This window comes from Bos mutus, chromosome 13, assembly GCF_027580195.1.
Source record: "Bos mutus isolate GX-2022 chromosome 13, NWIPB_WYAK_1.1, whole genome shotgun sequence".
Lineage (NCBI taxonomy): Eukaryota > Metazoa > Chordata > Mammalia > Artiodactyla > Bovidae > Bos > Bos mutus.
In genome coordinates, this window is record NC_091629.1 from 58,480,030 (window position 1) to 58,500,486 (window position 20,457).

Sequence of the window (20,457 nt, forward strand, 5' to 3'; positions counted from 1 at the left end):
GAATGGGAATGAGCTGCCCTCTCTCTCTTTCTTCTGCACCTGCTCTGCCTCACCCTGTGGTTGTGAGTGTGTGTGTGTGTTTTTTGTTCCAATAACTTGCTGGGAACAAGGGAGAAACACAACAAGCCCCATGCCTCACTCTAGCTGTGGAGCATCCGCGCTGGGCTGCATGGGGACTGGCCGGAGGGGAGGGCCAGGGGAGGGGGTAGGCAGAGCTTCGGGAGGAGATGAGGTAAAAGTAATTGATGCTGCCCAGCAGGCAATGGAAGAGGCAGGGGATGCATCAGTGTCGCCCGGAGCTGGCAGAGGTGTGAATGAGTGGAGGAGACACACGCACTCCACTCCAAGTGTTCACCCCAAGATGGCGGCGGCTCAGGGACCTGTGGACCCCTCCTCCCCAGAACAGGTCAGTCATTTTCCAGGAGGTTGAGCCCCCTCTCTGGTGCCAGGCAGACTGGGAGGCAGGACTGGAGGTGGGGAGAGGGGCTGAGTGGTCTGTGCCATGGAGGGGCAGGCACAGCCAGCCAGGGAGACAAACACCAGCAAAAGTGATGCAGAAAGTTGCAACTGTGCAAAGGAGCAGGAAGAGTTAGCTGTGTGGCAGGGCCACAGGAGAGGAGAATGGGGGTGTGAGGGCTCCCCCAACCCAAGGACCTGCTGAGAATCTGCTCTGTGTATCAAAGCTGCATTGTCCTAGCTCCCGGGGAGATGGGCCAGAGGTGCCCAGGAATTGTACTAATCAATTCGGCCCCATTGTCTGTGCCATGGCAGTTACTCCTATGGGGGAGTGGGTGAGGGGGCAGGGGAACTTGGTACAGGGGCTGCATGGTGAGGATGGGGGAATGGGGCAGGCAAGCAACTCAGCTGGGAGGCGACAGACCCTGCGGAATGTTTGCCAGTGTTCAGGACTAGGGCCCGGGTGGGGTGGGCACCACTGGTGTGCCCTCATCCCTGGAAGCTGGGGGTGGGCAGGGATGGCAGGCACAGTGTGGCTGACGGCAGTGAGGGAGAGGGGACTGGGACGGTCACCTTCTTTCTCTGTAGCTCATCCTGACTTGACCTCCAGAAGGCAAGAGAAGGCATGTCCTCTAGGGAGAACTGGGTTGGGTTTGGGAGTAGCATTATGCAGGGCTGCCCTCCACCCTCAGGACTGCCAGGGTCAGCAACCAAAGCCACTTCCAAAATGCCAGCCCGCTGCCAGCCGACTGGGGCAGAGGCTGCTCACGGCTGCCACCGTGCAGGGCAGGACTGTTGGGCGCCAGGGCAGAGACAGAGCCCACCCGGTGGTCCCGTCACTATCCCCAGGGTCTGGAGTGGAGCCCGGCATGCCCAGGCTGCATCTCCTGTCTGCTGTCCACAATTTTGGCAGGTCAGAATTGGCAGAGCCCTCTGCCAGTCAGGGCTCTGGGATGAAACAGCACCAGGCACGTCCTTGCCTCTCTCACCTCCCATGTGAGGGCCTGATCTCCTGAGAGGTGCCGTGAGGTTTTCCTTGAGGCTGGAGACACTAATAGTCCCTGCATACTGCTCGAGTCTGGGGTAGATTTTCCCATGGTCCTGCTCCTCCAGCCCAGCCCTTAACTCTTTCACGTGTCTGGATCAGCAAAGCCAGTTGAAGGATGGAAGGCTCTGTCATTGCAGGGCAGGTGCTGCCTCAGGAAGACAAGTCAGAGAACCAAGAACCAAAGGGGTGTTAGGTCACAGGGTTTCCCGAGGCAGCCACGGTTTACTGTCATGGCTGTTCTGCCTGAATTCCCGCTCTGGAGCTCAGAGAAGGCTGCCAGGGATCTGGATTTGGCTCAAGGTCAGTCTGGGATGTAGGGTCTTGCCCGTTCTCCTCTGCAAAGTTTGTCTAGGAGAGGACTTCATCCCTTGAGCAAACCCTGGGGCTTCAGAGTCCTGGACAAGAAGCCTGCGGCTCCCAGCAGGGCCTGCCCTGCCTGGCCTGCTCCAGGAGTCCTCAGTGTCCACCAGAGCAGAAGAGAGAGCTCTCAATTCACAGTAATATCCAGTGGAAACCTGCTCTTGAAGGGGGGTGCCTCTGGGATTGGCAGCCTGCAGGCTGTTTCTTTACACTTTGCTGGAGTTTCCAATTTTTTTTTTTTTTAATGATAAGCTCATAATCACCCAGAAAGCCAGTGGGAACAGAAACAGGAGAGGGCAAATTGCAAGGCAGAGCTACAGAATATAAGGAGATCTATTGAGGTTGTCTGTCTGGACATCTCAACAGAGAGTGGCAGGTTCGGGCTCCTAGGGGTGCAGGTTCTGGAATGGTTGGGGGAGCTCTGGTTTCTGCCGCCCAAGGTGAGCTGGGAACTGCCTGAATCGGAGCTGAACTGCCTGAATTCCAGGAGTTCACCCAGAACAGTGAACAAACAGAGGGCAGAGGGCTAGGGAGAGGACTTACATAAGCAACTGCTCAGTGTGGCTCACCCTCCTGGGCAGGGATGGGGTGGGAGGTTGTGAACCCAAGACTGGTCACAAATCCTTGTGCAGGCATGGACACTGCTGCCTCAGTGGCTGCTTCTTAGGACAGGGGCGCTGAGGGTCTTACATGTGTATGTCTTTGCCTGGCAGATGTCATGGAGGATGATCAGCCAGCCCTCCACACAGGCGTGGAAGGCACGTCCCACAGCCTGCATCCTGCTGGGCCTGGGGAAGCTTGGGCACAGGGCAGGGCAATCCCCAATCGGGACATCACCCATGAGGCCCATGAGGGCGAGTCAGAGGTGAGGGTGGGGGCTATCCAGGGAGCCCAAGGAAGAGGGACCAATCCAGAAGGGCACCAGACCACTCTGGTTTAACTCACCACCCAGGTGTGAGCGAGGGAGGGAGGTTGGGAGGGCAGCGAGGGGCAGCAGACAGTGGGAGATGGGTGATGGGCAGCAGGAGCCTGGAGCCTGGCCAGTCGGCAGGGCTGAGCTGGTTTGGCAGACAGGCCACCAGTCTGGGTCAAACCCATGAGCACAAAGAGATTCTTTTGTGGGCACCTCAGAGCCCAACAGGGACTGTTACTATCAGTGACAGGCCTTCCACCCAGCAGGTAAAAAGAATGGAAGGCTTAGAATGAGGAAAATTATGCAAGGAGAAAAAAAGTTATGCAGCATTAGAAAAGTCTCACTGGCCTTGGGCATTGCTGTCCAGGAAGGAAGTGGAGGGGAGTCCCCAGAGGAGGGCTGAAGGGAACTAGAGCCCCCAGGAAGCCCCACAGAGGGACCCTCCTCCAGTGTCCTTGGAGGAAGGTGGGCTTCCTCTGTCCTTTGCTGAGTGCCACGCCCTCACCAGCCAGACTGCCTGCACATAGCTGCACTGGAATGAAAAGTCAGAGGCCTAGCTGTGGACCAGGCCCCCACGGCAGCATTCCCTCCACAGCTCCTGAATGGGGCACTGAAGGGCTGGGATACAGGGCCAGGGGCAGCGGCTGGTGCTGCTTCTGCTGGGAGCTCCTCCCACCACTTGCAGGGGTCATTGCACCTCCTTCTGCATAGTGGACCCCTCATGTTGTCTGTTACTTCCCGCCACAGTCCCATCCCCATCTCCAGTTCCAGGCCCCAGTCCCCCAGGCTTGGGCCTCCAAGGGGCACAGCCAGCAGGGCTGAACTGATGAGCGCAAGGCTCAGTAGTGTGCTGCTCGTGAATGCCACACTGACTCCTGAGGGCTCAGTCAGCCTGTGACTCGCTGCTGGCCACCCTCCCAGACCCCTCCACACCAAGGGAGGAGCAGAGACCTCAGAGGCCCAAGTCTGGGCCCACCTGGTCAGGCCTTGAACATCAAACCTTAGGACCTTGGTCTCTGCAAGAGGCCTTGCCCTGGCTCCACCCATGAGGCCACCCTGGACCCTCAGTTGTCTCTCTTACAGCTGTAACTGCTGCTTCGTGACCCCACCCATGTACTCTGCAGCTGCCACAATCCTCCATTGTGCCCCTAAGTAAACAAGCCTCTGACAGAATAAAACTGTTATTGTAGGATCAACATACAGGAAGCCTATTTGGCTGGGCTTTGTTTGGGAATGGATAAACTACCCCAGGCAGGGCTCACACCCTCTGAAAAAATGCTCCCTGGACCCCACACTGTTATTGCTAGGCCTGTCCCCAAAAAAGGCCCTAGGAGTGGTGACAGGCTTAGCCAGGATTCTGTAGGGACCTGTCACACCAGATCTGGGAGCTGCCCCCTCTCAGGGCCAAGGTGGCCTTCAAGCCTCTTCGTCAGGGCAGCCTTCTGTGACCTCACCCTGCTCCCACCCCCACCCTAGTCATCCTTTCACGCTCTCGTTGTGGTCACGTTGAAGTTGCATGTAAAAATTATGTGTTTATCTCATCAATGGCTTACTTCCCCCTGGACTTCTAGCTCTGAGTGGGTCTGGGTGTGTTTTGTTCCCTTCTGAATTTCCCTGAGCCTGAGGTAGGGCCTGGCACATAGTAGGTGTTTGTAAACCTCTGTGAATGAATGCATACAGGCTCTGCTGGTCGGCTCTGGGTGCTCTGTGAAGGGTTCCTGGTACTGGGCCCCAAACCTCCCAGGACCATGTGAGGCTCAGGGTCTCCTCTGGGCAGTGCTGGGTGGGAGGTGACACCTTTGTGCAGAACAAGGGTGTCTGTGCAGTAGTGCTCATGTGCTGTGCAAGCCTGGAGCAGCCCCCAGATGCGCCCTCTGAGAGCAAAGTGTGCATGGCTAGGAGGGCCACCATCAGGTGCTGGGGCCTCTGGGCCTGCCTTCCCAAAGAGGCCTTCCTGGAAGGCGCAGGCCGGTGAGACCATTCCCCACTCTGCACCTGTCGGTCAGTGTCAGAGTCCAGCAGCATGTCAAGGCACCAGGCCCATTTGTTTATTTGCCTGCATGCCTTGAATCTGTCTCTTTCAAACTGAGGGTCAGTGTCACTACAGTGCTGTCCCTCAGGTAGGTTGTGCAGCTATGTCTCTGATCCTGGGTGTCCTCCCGGGACACCTGGCCATTTCTGGGAGACTGTGTCACTCAGGGAGTCTCTGGGCTTCTCTGTTGGTGACTCTCAGGGTCCTCCCTTGCCTCTGAGATTCCTCTGACCCCTCAGGCTCTGGTTCAGGGTGGCTGACTCAGTGGGAGGGGTGGAAGGGAGATGACATGGGGGACGGGTCTGCTCACACTTATAAAGGGACTTAATGGGTTAATCCCAACTGTGGGGTTGGGGTCCTCAGTGGGGCTTCAGGCCACCCAGTCCAGCCCCACAGCTCCCCAGGCAAGCCCTGCATCCTTCCTTTTGGGCAACCCCCTCATCAGCCCTTCCTGACCAGCCCCCTCTTCTGCAGCCCATGCTCTCTCAGCTCAGAGACCCTTTTCTAGAGTCACTCCCTCTAGTTCCCCTAGAACTCCCCAGAGTCTGTCCTCCAAGTCTGGCATGGTGCCTACAGCTCTGGTCTCCTCCCAACTCATGGCCAGCAGACCCCTGCTCTCAGCCCAGGTCAGCTTTCCCAGGGCTCCCCTCCCAGTCGTGGGCAATTAGAGATGGCTCCTCTGGACCTCCCATCCTGAGTCCCAGGATGCCTTCCTCAGGTCTGGCCCAGCTCAGTTGCTTTGCCTCTTCTTGTACCCTACAGCCCTGACCACCAGGTGCCCCCTGGAAAAAGCCTTCAGCTGGGGGAGGGGCCCAGCGTCCCCTCCCCCACAGCCACCTGCCATGGGCAGCATGCTTCAGCCTGGCGATGTGGTGGTGGCGGGTGGGGGGGCTGTCTGGACACTGGCCCCTTTGTGCCCAGCCCAGCTTGGCTGCTTGGTATGAGGCTCAGCTGCTCCCAGATCCTCACCCAGAGGGGACAGGGGAGGCTTTGGAGGGATTGGGGCTGGGGGGCTCTCAACTTGAGCTCTCTGTCAATGTCCCACCTCTCAGATGCTGGCAGTAGCTCCTCAGGTGGGCTGGTGCCCCCGGCACAGGGTGCTGGGGGGCTGGTGAGGGAGGCCCCACTTGGCACCCTCTGGCAGCCGCTCTTCCTTCTGTGCTCCTCTGCCAGGCCTGCCTGCAGCTCCTGCCAGCAGAGGGGAAGCCCAGGGTCGGGGTGGGGGCCTGGAGGGTCCACGGTGTCCCCACTGGGGGAGGCCTGAAGGGTCAGGTACCTCATGCCAATGCCTTGCTGATGGTAGCTTTTCTCCTGTCCCCACAGAATGGTGCTGTGCCCAGCGAGGCCACCAAGAAGGACCAGAACCTCAAACGGGGCAACTGGGGCAACCAGATCGAGTTTGTACTGACGAGCGTGGGCTATGCCGTGGGCCTGGGCAATGTCTGGCGCTTCCCATACCTCTGCTATCGCAACGGGGGAGGTACCCAGTGGGCACAGGGCAGGGACCACCCACATGGATAGAGCCCAGCCACCAGGGCCCAGCCACCCCCTTCCAGCACAGACCCCACTCCAGACAGGCTGGCCTCTGGCTCTAATCTCCTTTGCCCCCATCCCTGGCTTAGGTACACTTTACCCCCTGACCTCAGCAGCCTGATCCCTCAAGGGGAGAAAAGGTAGAGAGGAAAGCAACCCAGCCTCCCAAGTCTCAGTTTTATACCCCCAGCATTTCAACAGCCACCCCCAAAATGATTTGGGATATTTGAGGACCCCATCAGCTAATGTATGTGAAATTGCTTGGTTAAGTCATCAATTCCCACCCAAACATGGCAGCTCTAGGTCCTGGGTTCAGCTCAGAGCAGATTTCCTGGGAACCCCTGTCAAGTTCAAAAACAGGCCGTGAGCAGTGTGCCTCAGACTGAGGCTCCAGCCCAGGGCATGGCACACCCTCCTGGAAGCCCAGCCAATTGCAAAGGTTCTGCTGTCGGGTTCTGAGCAGGAAGAGGGTGGGATTTCCCCAGAGCTGGCCCTGAGCCAGCCCTCTCCCTGCCCACCAGGAGCCTTCCATGTTCCCCTACTTCGTCATGCTCATCTTCTGTGGGATCCCCTCTTCTTCATGGAACTCTCCTTCGGCCAGTTTGCAAGTCAGGGCTGCCTAGGGGTCTGGAGGATCAGCCCCATGTTCAAAGGTGAGGCCCGGATGGGGTACACACACACACACACACACACACACACGGGCCTCTGGGGGCCATGCTGACTCACCCATCTGTATAAAGACTGCCAGCCTCTATGGAACCTGGGTGTTGACCCGAGGCCCACATCACCAGGCAAGGCCAGGGACACATGCTGGGACCCATTGTTTACTTGGCCTCCACCCTCTCCTCCTACCCATGCATACACAAAAGCCCTTCACTGCCCCCCCCCCAGCCCCAGCTCGCTCCTGCCAAGGCTTTGACCTGGCCCTTCTGTGGCCCTCCATGAAAGCCTGCCCCTCAGGCCCTTCAAAATTAGCTTCACGTCCTTCAGCTAGGTGTGTGAGGCTGCTCCTGCCCCCTCCCTCCCCAGGTGTGGGCTACGGCATGATGGTGGTGTCCACATACATCGGCATCTACTACAATGTGGTCGTCTGCATCGCCTTCTACTACTTCTTCTCGTCCCTGACGTCCGTGCTGCCCTGGACCTACTGTGATAACCCTTGGAACACGCCCAACTGTGTGAGCATATTGGAAAACCCCAACATCACCAAGAGCACGCAGCCTTCTGCCATGCTTGGCAACGTCTCTCAGGCACTCAACCAGACCCTCCAGAGGACAAGCCCCAGCGAGGAGTACTGGAGGTGAGGCCCCCATGGGAACTGGGCTTCTAGGGGTTATCCTGGGAGCCTATCTTCAGCCCTCCCTCTTCGCTAAAGGGCAGTAGTCTGCAGTCTAGGGAGGGTGCCAGGAATAGAGCAGGGCAGGCGTTTGGGAAGAAATGTAAGGAGCTCGCAGCCCACTTCAGGAGAAGCTGACACACAGGCTTTGTGAGTTTGTGAGCATCCTTACACAGCAGCATTGAGGCTCCAGCAGTCAGGTCAAACAAGGAGGGTCGCGGCAAAGAGGGGTGGCTTCCTGGTAAGCAGAAGAGCACGGGCAGAGGCCCTTAGTTGCAGATAAGCCTGAGGGAAACCGTTGTGACGAGGGGTAACAGGTGTGTCGGGAACTCACCAGCCATGTGGTAGCCTACAGGGAGTAAGTGACCTCTTGGAGGGCTTACAAGAAAGAAGCATAGACCTAACCCTGCAGAACCAAAGAAGAGCTGTGGAAGTTTCCTGAGCCCAGAGCTGTCCTTATCAAGCTGTGTTTGGGAAGGGCAGCCTGGCACCCCTGAGCTCTGTGGTGACAGAGAATGGAGTCACGGGGCTGGCTTGAAGGGAAGCTGTTGCTGGGGGTGTTTGGAACATCTTGTCCCAGCTGGGTGGGTGTGAGGGCCCAGCAGGACATCCTGGAGGAAATTCCCCATGTCCTGTTGAGGAGCTCGTGGGAAGAGGGCTCTGTGGGCTGGTGGGCAGGCCTCGTTCATTCATTCCACAAACATTTATGGCGTCCACTCTGCTGGGCCCTGTGTGCCCATGGGGTATGAATGGCCCTGAGACCATGTCACGAGGAGGTCACAGTCCAGAAGGGAGATGGGTAGTTAAAGCTATTTGGGGAAGGGGCCTCAGTGCAGGTATATGCAGGGATGTGGTGAGGGCAAGAGCAGGTGATCAAGAACACTTCCCATGGACTTCCCTCGAGGTCCAGTGTCTAAGACTCCAAGCTTCCAGTGCCTCCACTGCAGGGGGCACAGGTTCAATCCCTCCTCAGGGAACTAAGATCCCACATGCCTTGCATGACAGGGTCAAAAAACAAATAATAAAAAAACAAGACTTCCCAGAGGAGGGAGAAAGGAGTATGGAAGGACTGGGAGACATGGGCAGATGAGCTGCAGCCAGGGGGTGGCAGACTGGAGCTGGGGTTGGGAGCAGGTAGGACAGAGTATTGGGACAGAGGAGGCCAGGACATCAAAAGACACAGGGCTTCCCTGCCGGTCAGAGGGTTCAAGGCCTTCTCCATGCTGTGATGGAGAGTCAGGGCTGAGCCGTTGAGGTCCCAGTGACATTTGAAGTCCTAGCAGGTCCATGTCATCTAAACTGAGGGCCAGCACTCAGAGCCTCAGGGCCCAGTGTCCCTGGGCTGCTGCTGCTGCATACCTGCTCAGTCGTGTCTGACTCTTGGCAACCCCATGGGCTGTAGCCTGCCAGGTGCCTCTGTCCATGGAATTTTCCAGGCAAGAATACTGGCATGGGTTGCCATTTCCTACTCCAGGGCATCTCCCTGACCCAGGGATTGAACCAGTGTTTCCTGCACCTCCTGCATTGGCAGCCACCTGGGAAGGCCATGTGCTGCGCTACAGATGTTCAGATGGTTAAGATATGGTCGCCGTCCTCAAGACTCATGGTGGAGACCATAGAGCCGTCGCCTCCCAGTGAGGTTTGGGCAAAAATACCTCTGGGCAGATTCAGTCGTTCAGTCATTGGATGGGTCATTTCCTGAGCACCAAGTAGGCACCGAGGACTGTACTCAGAGCAGGGACAGAGCGGGGACTAAGAGACTCCACCCACTTAGTTATTCTGCTACATTTGGGGCATGGTGTGGACTTGGCAACTTGATCTAGAGAGAACCTTCTGGAAGGTTCCAGAAGCATAAAACCCGGAGAGGCTCCAGAAATTATCACCCCAGGGGCTGTCTTCCAGGGTGGGGCTACTGCTTGGCAAAGATCAGGAGATTTTATCCAGTGCAATTAGAGGGGAATTTCCCTCCAAGAAAACTAGCCATGGGTCAGGAGGTGCACAGGATGGCCTGCTGAACTCCACTCCTTGGCTGGGGCTGGAGCCAGGCCTCCCTAAGGAGCCCCAGTTCCAGGCAGGACTCCTTCCCTTCAGGATGGCTCCCTGCTGCCCCCTCCCGGAGAGCCTAGGGAAGTGACCTTTGAGAGGGCTGCCCAAGCTGGCTTCAGCAAGATGAGGTGAGCAAGCACCCCCATTTCTGGGCACCTACTATTTGCTTATTGTTGTTTAGTTGCTCAATCGTGTCCAACTCTTTTGCAACTCCATGGGCTGTAGCTCTCCAGGCTCATCTGTCCATGGGATTCTCTAGGCAAGAACACTAGGGTGGGTTGCCATTTCCTTCTCCAGGGGATCCTCCCAACCCAGAAATCAAACCAAGTCTCCTGCATTGGCAGGTGGGTTCTTTACCCCTGACCCACCAGGGAACTATGTGCTAGGCATATTATATGATATCACCCCCATTTTCAGATTCAGAGACTGATTCCCCGATGTTAAGGAACTAGGCTTCAATGCTGTGTCAGGATATACATGTATCAGGATATACATGTCCCATGCCCTGCTGTGCCTGGGGCCTAATGTGAATTAGGCTGATGATACTCTGCAGGCATTCTGGGTCCACAGTCTCCAGCAACCCTTTGGAAAGCTGCACAATCTCATTTGAGCCCCACAGCAACCCTATTAGATAGTGTGTGCTGGTTTTATAAAATATTCCCATTTTACAAGTGAACAAAGCAAATCAAGAGAAAGATGGACTCCTCTAAAGGAAGAAGAGTTCCCAGGGCAGATTTCTGAGCCCATGTCTGCCTTTTGCCCACCCTTTGGCCTCCAGCCTTCTCTGCCTTCACCACATCTTTACAGCATTATCTTACAGTCCTCTGAGAGCTGATCTGATGCCTGCTCAGGACCATGCCCTCATCTCCCCAGAAGACACCTGACACTCAATGGGACTTGGATCCCAGCACCCCTCTCTCAGTGTCTTCATGCCAGCTCTAGAGCCACACAGACCTCACTCAAATCCTGGCTGTGCTACATACCAGCTTGGCCTTGTGAGGTCACCAAACCTCTTTAAGTCTCAACTGTTCATCCATTAAGTGGGAGTGGATATAACATCATTCTTGTTATTATAAAGATGTAGCAGAAATCACTAAGAACAGTGACGGGTGCTCAGTAAGCACAGTGATAGCCACTGCTAGAGATGCAGTGAAAATAGATGAGTGTCCTGTTCTCAAGGCATTTACCATCTGGTTGGGGAAATTAAAAAATAATGCAGAATAAGTCAAGAGATGTTATGTGAAAGCCAACTTGTAAATATGTGTGGTTCCAAAAGTTTTTCAGTTAGTTGTTTGGTCTCAAAAGCACATGGTCCAAAACCAAAACCAAACGTTAAATATGGTGCCATAAAAAGAAAGAGTTCAGAAGATTAGCTTTCCAAACTCTTTAAACCCTTGTTTTGTATGCTAAACTCTTGCAATAAGAAAATAATACAAAAAAAGAGAAAATAATACAAAGTACTACCAGTGTAACACATGTAACTAGACAAAGTTTTTAGAAGAGTCTTTTGAGCAAGGAATGGGTTTTTTACTTTGAATGCTGGTGCTTGACCCGGTGGCTGTTCTGGAAGGCAGAGCCTCCCAACATGACGTGCCCCAAATAGTGTGCCAGTCCGGTCAGGCTTGGGCAGCCCAGAATCTCCAGCCCCGATGCCTTCAGCTTTGAGTGACCTTGTCTATTTGCCCCATGGGCCCAAACTATTTTTTTCTGCATGTCCCAAAGGGAAAAAGATTGGAAAGCACAGCCAGCCGCAAGGGTCCAGGAGCCACTCCTGGGAGGAGGGGGTGGATCTTATTCATCCCTTTATCTTTGGTTCCCCCATGGACTGAGAGCCTGGAAAGTTTCTGACCCTGATGGCGGTCAAGCGAACCAACACAGAGGCAGGAGTTTGGCAGAAGAGGGATGTGTTGGTTAGCGCCCTCTGCAGTTCACAATATGAAGGGCAGCCTAGGAGAATATTGGAGGCAGAGGACGCCTTCTCAGGTGCTTGCACGTCTGACAGTCCGGTGGGCTGAGCAAACAAACAAATCCCAGACCTGGCAACATTGTCCCATGAGGGACCAGGGTGACCACCCATCACAAGGTATTAAACATGTTTTCATGAGGTTTGAGAACTGAGTTGGAAAAAAAAATAAAAAGAGCTAAGATTAGAGGACAGCCTATGAGCTATGCTGAGAAGTCTTCAGTGAAAGAGGGGAAAGAAAGGAGCCCGTATTTTTCTAAATTTATCTACAGATTATCCTAGGTTGAAGTTATGATGCCCATTTTAAAGATGAGGAAACTGAGGCTCAATAGTTTGTCTCTTGCTCATCAGTTTTAGCCTGGACAACTCCAACAGCCAAGCCAGTCCCCCTCCAAATACTCCCCTTTATACTTCCCAGTCAATTTTCCATGATGTTAATTCATTCATTCCATTCAGCAAATGCTTATTGGGCATGGCTCTGTGTTAGGCACTTTGCAAACCACTGGAGGGATACGAGAATGAACAAAACAGACAAAACCCTTGCCTTCATAGAAGGCAGATAACAAACTGAATAGTAAAATGTACAGTGCGATAGAAAGAGACATACACTGGAGGAAAATACAGCCAAGAATGGGGTAAGGTGTGCCAGGCTGGGGCTGGGGTTGCAGTTTTAATCTGGGTATCCAGAATAGGCCCCTTTGCAAAGAGGACACCCAAGTAAAGATTTGAAGGAAGCAAGGAGGGAGGCAACCATGTTGACAAGCCCAGCTGTGTAATTTGTGGGGCCCAGGCAAAATGAAAAGATGGGGCCTATTGTTCAAATGTGTTCAGAATTTCAAGATGGCAATGGCAGGACATTAAACCAAGCACAAGGCCCTTCTAAGCATGGGGCCCTGTGTGCCTGCAGAGATCTCACACCCATGTGGACATGGGTCTGGGGGAAAAAGTACACCAGACAGGGAAGAGCATGTGTAAAGGCCCTGAGGTGGGAGTGGGCCTGGCACATTTAAGGAACAACAAGGAACCCAATGCAGCTGGAGCAGTGAGTGGGGGGAAGGAGCAGGAGAGGAGATTTGAGAGATGGCAGTTAGGAGATAGTGGATCATGAAGGGCTTTGGGCCACTGTATGGACTTTGGTTTTTCCATGGCCAGAGATGGGAGCTGCTACAAGGTTTTGAGCCAAGGAGAGGCCTTGAAAGACCTCTTCTAAAACCCCCCCAGAAGCTTCTCATTGATCTCAGAATAAAATTCAAAGTTCTGCATCTTGACTTCACAACTTCTCTTGATCTTGTTCCTTCCTATCTTTATCCTTCTCTGTTCTTCTCCCCTTCTCCTCCAGCCTTCCTGAGTTACTGACATGCCCAGGCAGTTCCTGACCCTGTCCTGCTGGGTCATGACCTGACCCTGACCCGTGCCCTCAGCCTGGCATGTGCTTTCATTTCTCTTCACCCACTTTTTCTCCATCCTTCAAACTTTGGTTCAAGCCTCCCCTCTTCCAGGAATACTTCCAGCGTGTTCGTCCCCATGGGGTTAAGACACTACTGGCAGTGCCCACAATACCTGATTTAGGTCAATATGCCCAGCATCTAGCAAGGGCTTGGCACATCAACATCCAGTTGATTGAAGAAACACAGCTGACATGGCATAGGGCTCCAGAGAGAGTCATGCATACTCAGGAGAGGAATTTAGGTTCAAGTCTAGGCTTGTGTGCTCCAGTGTGTGTGCTAAGTCACTTTAGTCATGTCCAACTCTTTGTGACCCCATGGACTATATCCCTGCATGCTCCTCTGTCCATGGGATTCTCCAGGCAAGAATAGTGAAATGGGTTGCCATTTCCTCCTCTAGGGGATCTTCCCAACCCAGAGATCAAACCCATATCTCTTACGTCTCCTGCATTGACAGGTGGGTTCTTTACCACTAGCGCCAGCTGGGAATCCTCTGTCTTTTCTCAGTACTCCACTGCCTCCCTCTGTTCATCAGAGTTGGAGGACTAGTGTTTGTGAAAAGATCACAGAAGGCTTCCTGGAGGAGGTGACACCAGATAGGGTACGTCCAGTCTGGAGGAGAGGGGCTTCCTAAAGGAAAGGCCTCTGCCGGGTCTGAGCAGGGACAGGGAGACCTCCACACCCTAGGGGCTGAGGAAGGTAGCCCAGGCCTAGGGTGTGGCCTGCAGGCACCCTCAAGGATCCTGGGAGAGGCAACAGGCAGAGAGGCCTGGGCAGGCTGGGGATGGGGCCTCACCAAGGCTCCCATCTCAGACAAGCCGGCTGCTGGGCCTCCGTGAGAAAGGAGGGAGCTGCCAGGCTGGGCCCTGGGCCTTGGGAATGTGTTGCTGGATGGTGCGGCTGGCCCTCAGTGCCAGAGTATCCCCTTCTAGTTTCTGCGTGCTGAACCTGTCGGATGATGTTGGAAACTTCGGGGAGGTGCAGGTGCACCTCCTCAGCTGCCTCCTTGTCTCCTGGGTGGTCGTCTTTTTCTGCCTCATGCAAGGGATCAGGTCTTCAGGGAAAGTAAGTCCCCTCCCTCCAGGATCTGTGCCCACGGAAATATCCTGCCTCCCTGCCTGGGTTTTGTGTGTGTGTGTGGGGGGGTGTGATGAAGGCATGTAGGAGGGGCCAGAGGACCCGTGGTGGTTGAGGGGGCAGGTTGAGGGGTGGAGTGGGAAGAGCCCAGAGGAGTCCAGTGGGGCCCCTCTCACCCCCAGGTGGTGTACTTTACGGCCACATTCCCCTACGTGGTGCTGACCATCCTGTTCTTCCGTGGTGTGACCCTGGAAGGAGCCTCCACGGGCATCAAGTACTACCTGACTCCACAGTGGGACAAGATCCTGGAGGCCAAGGTGGGCTGTGGGTGGAAGGTGACCTGGAGGGATGGGGAGGGGCAGAGAGGCACCAGCCTCTGACCACAGCTCCTCCTGCAGGTATGGGGGGATGCCGCCTCCCAGATCTTCTACTCGCTGGGCTGCGCATGGGGCGGTCTCATCACCATGGCTTCCTACAACAGGTTCCACAACAACTGTTACCGGTGAGAGTCTCTCCACCAGCGCTGGGGCTGCCCCCTGTTCCTGCCCTCTCTGCAGCCTGACTCTGCTTCCCCCAGACCCACCAGATCCAGTGCAGCCTCCTGGCCTGCCAGCACCCTTCCTTCCATTCACAGCCTGGAGATCCTGGCAGTGCTGGGTCTGGTTCCAGTCACTGCAGAACACAGAACATTTAGGCAGAAGAGAGAAGGGGTGATGATAGTGATGCCCCAGGGGTCTGTAAGGACTCAGAGCCTCACACCCACTTATACAGGCCCAGAACAGACCAGAGATGAGATTGGGGGTGCTTTTGTTCCTAGAACTTTCCCTGTCTCCAAGTCTGCTGGCCCAAATTGGGCAGGAGGAACTGAGCTGCGTGTCCTGACCACGTGTTTCCCTCCCATTAGAGACAGTGTGGTCATCAGCGTCACTAACTGTGTCACCAGTGTCTATGCCGGCTTCGTCATCTTCTCCATCCTGGGCTCCATGGCCAATCACCTGGGTGAGGACGTGTCCCAAGTGGCAGAACACGGCCCAGGCCTGGCCTTCGTGGCATACCCAGAGGCCCTCACACTGCTGCCCATTGCCCCACTCTGGTCCCTGCTCTTCTTCTTCATGCTCATCTTGATGGGGTTAGGCACTCAGGTACGAGGCATGGGACTCAGGCCTGAGGCTCAGGGTGGGAGGAGGCAGGGCCAAGAATAGGCCCTTGCTCTGATGGCCGTGTCCTGCAGTTTTGCCTCCTAGAGACGCTGGTCACAGCCATTGTGGATGAGGTAGGGAACCAGTGGATCCTACAGCAAAAGATTTATGTGACCTTTGGCGTGGCTGTGGCTGGCTTCCTTCTGGGTATCCCCCTCACCAGCCAGGTAAGAACCAAGGCAAAGGCTGGGCTGAAGTTGCCAGGGTATGGGGTGGGGGGAAGACAGCAGAGAGAAGGGGCCCGTAGCCTCAGCCACCCCCAACTCAGCTGCCCACTGGCCCATAGGCAGGCATCTACTGGCTGCTGCTGATGGACAACTATGCGGCCAGCTACTCCTTGGTCATCATCTCCTGTATCATGTGTGTGTCCATTATGTACATTTACGGTAAGTACCCAAGCTTCCACGGCCTCCTGTGTCCCAGCCCCTGGCCTGCTCACGCTGTTCTGTGGGCTGCTGACCTCCCTCTGTCCAGGGCACCAGAACTACTCCGAGGACATCCAGATGATGCTGGGGTTCCCACCACCCTGCTTTTTCCAGATCTGCTGGCGCTTCATCTCACCAACTATCATCTTTGTAAGTTCCTTGCTGGTCCCTCCCCTGCTGCCCCGGTGGCGAGCATCCTTCTCTTGGGAACCAGCCAAGGAAGAGCACGAGCCCAACCATTAGGCCAGAGCTCCCCTGGGGCTCCACACCCACAGTTCAGGTCACTGGAAGTCTGAGCAAAGCTGTACAGAGTCAGACAGGTGTGGAGACTCAGAACCACCCAAGCCCTGGCCTTGGGTTAGGAATGGAGCACAGGGCCCTGTATTTGATGGAAGACAGTGCCCAGCTTCAGAAGGGGAAAATAGGCTGGCAGCAGCTGAGAGCCGGCCCTCCTCCCTGGTATAAACCTGGCATCCCCCCAGAGGAGTCTTGAAACCAGGACTGACATTGGCGTTGGCCTCTGACAGCTTCACTGAGCTTGTATCTCTAGTCCCTTATAGCCAAGGTGCTTGGAGTGCTCAGGGTATGTGGTGTGAATGCATGTTCCAGAAGCAGGCTGTGCAAGTCAGGTATCAGCTCAGGATCCGGGACACCCTCCTAAGCCACCTTGGAATGGGCTGGCTTGGGAAGGGGAGTTCTGGGTTTTCACCAGTATTCAACACCTGCAAGACAGACCCCCCAGCAGGGAGGAAGTGGTGGAGGGAAAGTCCACCATGACCAGAACAATATACTAAGTCTCGTGATACAACTCTCCATGGTTTCATTATTATCCCCACTTTACAGATGAGGAAACTGAGGCCCTGGGATGTTAAGTAGTTGATCCAACGTTATACAGCTTCTAAGAGTCAGAGCCCTCATGTAAAGCAGGTGGTCTGATCTGGAGCCTGTGTGCTGGGCCCATGCTGCACTAGAAACAAGTTTAGGAGGAGGAGTGGTCTGTGGACTAAAAACTTCTGATTTTGTTCCTTTATGATCAGGGTGAGAAGTCGGGGGTGGGGGGAGGGATTTGCTAGTGTAATGGTCCCTCCACAGAAAAGAGGCAGGGCTGTCTCTGAGTGACAGAGGGGTCAGCCCGATGGTCAGGGCAGTGTCTGGAGTCGTGCCCTGAGCCGTGCCAGTTTCTCTGTGCCCCAGAGAGGTCAGCACCAGATTTCCACATTGGCTCCTGTTTCTGGAAAAAAAAAAAAGGCCCCTGAGGGCTGAGGCCTCCATCACATGGAATGTGGGATCTTCCCAAGCCTGGCACAGGCACCAGCTCTGGCCTACTGGCCCAGCTTTGAAACAGGAGGAGCGGAAGTGTCCTGTAAGTGGTGGGAGGAGGGAAGGGCAGACACCACAGCCAAACGCTGTGCCCTCGGGGGTTATGGCTTTGGCCCAGGACCTGCTCTGGGGGAGCTCATCCTCCAGGGCTCCCAGGAAGCTGCTGCCCTGTGGGGAGACCCAGGGCACCACCCAGGCAGGGCAGGAGGAAGGAGGCAGCCTGGGTCCAGTGTCTCCAGGAAACTGAGGCAAAGCCCGTAGCATCTTCTCTGTGCTCAGAAAGCCAGGCTGGAATCACCCTCGGGTGAGGAGGCCAGGCTCTGTGGACCGTGTGCTTCTGGGCTGTTAGTTTTCTTTTGGAGGCTTTACTTCTTCATAGTGCTAAAAAATCTTTTTTTTTTTATAAACTCATCCTTCTATCAGTTCAAATAAAGAATTTGTCCACACATTAGATCAGGCTCTAGTTCCATTCAGGAAACTTGTTATAAGCTCCTCTAAGTGCAGCATCCCCGGATGCAGGTCCTGAGTTCTAGAATTTAGTCACTAAAAAGGCTGGAGGGGCCTGAGCTCCAGGATGTGGCTGAAGGCTTGGGAGGTGTATGCTGAGGCCTCCTGCCAAGCAGCACCCATTGTTCCAGGCCCTCCAAGTGGCCCATGAAACACCTGCCCATCTTTCTGCTTCCTGTAGTATTTTTGTTGCTGCAACCCTAGGCTTTATCTCTGGTGTCCCTCGGCTCTTTCCACAGCGGTTCCTGAGAGCACCCCCTGCCTGACACGGTTTCTAGGGCTCCGAGCTCCCCTGGCTGTCCGCTGCTGTCTCTGCAGCCATAGACTGGCAGGACTTCTCCCTTCCTTTCCCCCATTGCTCCCACCTCCCTGCATAAGTCAGTTCAGATCAGCACATGAGATTGTGCCAGGCGCTGTGCTGGGCACTGAGACCTAGAGCTGATGCAATCCAGGAGCTCCCAGGTCTGGAGGAAACATTAAAAAAATGCTTCAATTCAGTTCAGTGGCTCAGTCGTGTCCGATTCTTTGTGACCCCATGAACTGCAGCACGCCAGGCCTCCCTGTCCATCATTAACTCCTGGAGTTTACCCAAACTCATGTCCATTGGGTCGGAAATGCCATCCTACCATCTCATCCTCTGTCATCCCCTTCTCCTCCTGCCTCAATCTTTCCCAGCATAAGGGTCTTTTCAAATGAGTCAGCTCTTCGCATCAGGTGGCCAAAGTATTGGAGTTTCAGCTTCAATATCAGTCCTTCCGATAAACACCCAGGACCGATCTCCTTTAGGATGGACTGGATGGATCTCCTTGCGGTCCAAGGGACTCTCAAGAGTCTTCTCCAACACCACAGTTCAAAAAATCCTTAGTAGATGGAAAATGCCATTGAAGCCTTAAAAGCCACCGATTCGTCCTTACTTCAGCAAGGCAGTGGGTGGCCGCTGCAAGTCTTTGAGTAGAACTGACTTCCAAGGGCCAAGGCAGCTGAACAGTTTCTTGCCTGCTTCAGGATTATCCAGAAGCCAGACCCCTCCCCTTCCACAGTGTCCACCTGCCCATCATACCCTGGACCCCTGGTGCCATCAGCTTATTCCGCTAAGCAAATGTTGATGTCACCCCTGCCCTCCCTGAAATGCCTCTTTCTAGTCTGGGAAACTGGAGAGGGAGGGGAGCAGTGCTGATAGGAGGCCTAAGGCCTGGGTAGGGCTGGGCAGGACTTACGCCCACTCCCAACCCCCACTCTTTGCAGTTGATTCTCATCTTCCTGGTGATCCAGTACCAGCCAATCACCTACAACCAGTACCGTTATCCAAGCTGGGCCGAGGCCATTGGCTTCCTTATGGCTCTGTCCTCTGTTATTTGCATTCCATTCTACGCCCTGTTCCACTTCCGGAGAACAGATGGGGACACCCTCCTCCAGGTGAGGGGTGGGGGGAGCAGGGGCAGCCAGGTGAATCAGAAGAGGGTGGATGGATGGATAGCACTCCAGGGCTCCCTTCTGATGCACTCTGCCCGCCCGTCCCTCCTTCATGCCTACCTCTCCTGTAGCGTTTGAAAAACGCAACAAAGCCAAGCAGAGACTGGGGTCCCGCCCTCCTGAAGCACCGAACAGGGCGCTATGCCCCCACCATTCCACCCTCCCCTGAAGATGGACTTGAGTTCCAGCCGCTGCACCTGGACAAGGCCCAGATTCCCATGGTGGGCAGTAATGACTCCAGCCGTCTGCAGGACTCCCAGATGTGAGCACAGCTCCTGGGGGGAGTACCCCATCCCCACCCTGTGCTCCCAACACAGAGACTCGGGAGACAGTGGAGAGGTGTCACCGCCTGCCCCCACCACGCCCTGGCCAGGGGTGGCACCTGTCACCTTGGCCACCACTGCTAGCACGGTCATTTCTGCTCATTTCCCTAGTGTTCACAGGTCCTTTAGATGCCAAGATGGCAGCTGGGAGGTTTGGGTGATGTGGGGGTTGCTGGGGGGCCCAGTAGCACTTTGGAGGGGTCTCAGGTCAGGTCCCCAGACACCTGCTGGGCTTCACATGGCCTCTGATGCCCCCACACTTTGCCCTGAGCTGAGGTTCTGGGTGGGTCCCCTACCTGTCCCTGTCCCTGAATCTTCGGCCTCCTGACCAGTGTTCCCGCCCTTGGGGTGGACCCCAGCCTCTGCTAATTCAGATCTTCCTACCCCAGGCTAATTCAGATCTTCCTACCTGGAGGCAGGGAGGTGGAGGGAGGGGGCTGTGTAGTGTTACCGGTCAGGCTGTGTGGCCTGGCCCTTTTGTCTTATCTATGGTTGCTACCGCCTTGCCTTGGCCTCGGGCCCAATCTGTCTTCCAGGAACACCTGCATGTCACTCGGCAGCTCTGAGGTCCCTGCACCTCCTTCCAGCACTGGCTGTCAGGGCCTGCCCAGCAGAGGCCCATGACCTAACAACCTGCCCAAAGAATTCGTTTCTGGGGGTGATGCTCAGCAGGAGGTTTGAGCCCAGAGCCCCAGGGAATGGACCCTAAATGACACCCCACTGCCCTACCACCACTAGGCTGAAGCCCAGTCTTCCTGAACTGGGCTACTCTTGTTCAACGTGCCAAATTGAGCCCGTGTGCCCGAACCACTCTCTGGAGCCAAAACTCCTTCCCCCAAGCCCTGCAGTGTCTGTGTGTCTGTCCTCCGTGCAGTGACAGCCCTGGAAAAGCTGCCTCTAATCCTCTGTAGCAATAACAGTGCGCCTCCCACCCCCAACCATCTGCGTACCACTAGGATTTTAAAGTCCATAGGTTTTAATGAAATTTCTATTCCTGTTTC

General features: G+C 55.2%; 1 protein-coding gene across 1 annotated transcript; it reads left to right on the top strand.

The window, feature by feature from the left end:
* The first annotated feature begins 261 nt into the window (after nt 1-261).
* Nucleotides 262-20,416, top strand: SLC6A9 (solute carrier family 6 member 9). Its single transcript, XM_070381795.1, is given in 17 exon segments — nt 262-406; nt 2,578-2,602; nt 2,605-2,729; nt 6,133-6,298; nt 6,874-6,912; nt 6,915-6,995; nt 7,372-7,642; nt 14,065-14,197; nt 14,392-14,526; nt 14,608-14,711; nt 15,114-15,351; nt 15,441-15,575; nt 15,695-15,794; nt 15,883-15,983; nt 18,906-19,076; nt 19,205-19,395; nt 19,993-20,416. Coding segments are annotated over 17 exon segments (2,247 nt in total). The 5' UTR covers nt 262; the 3' UTR covers nt 20,081-20,416.
* The last annotated feature ends 41 nt before the right edge of the window (nt 20,417-20,457 follow it).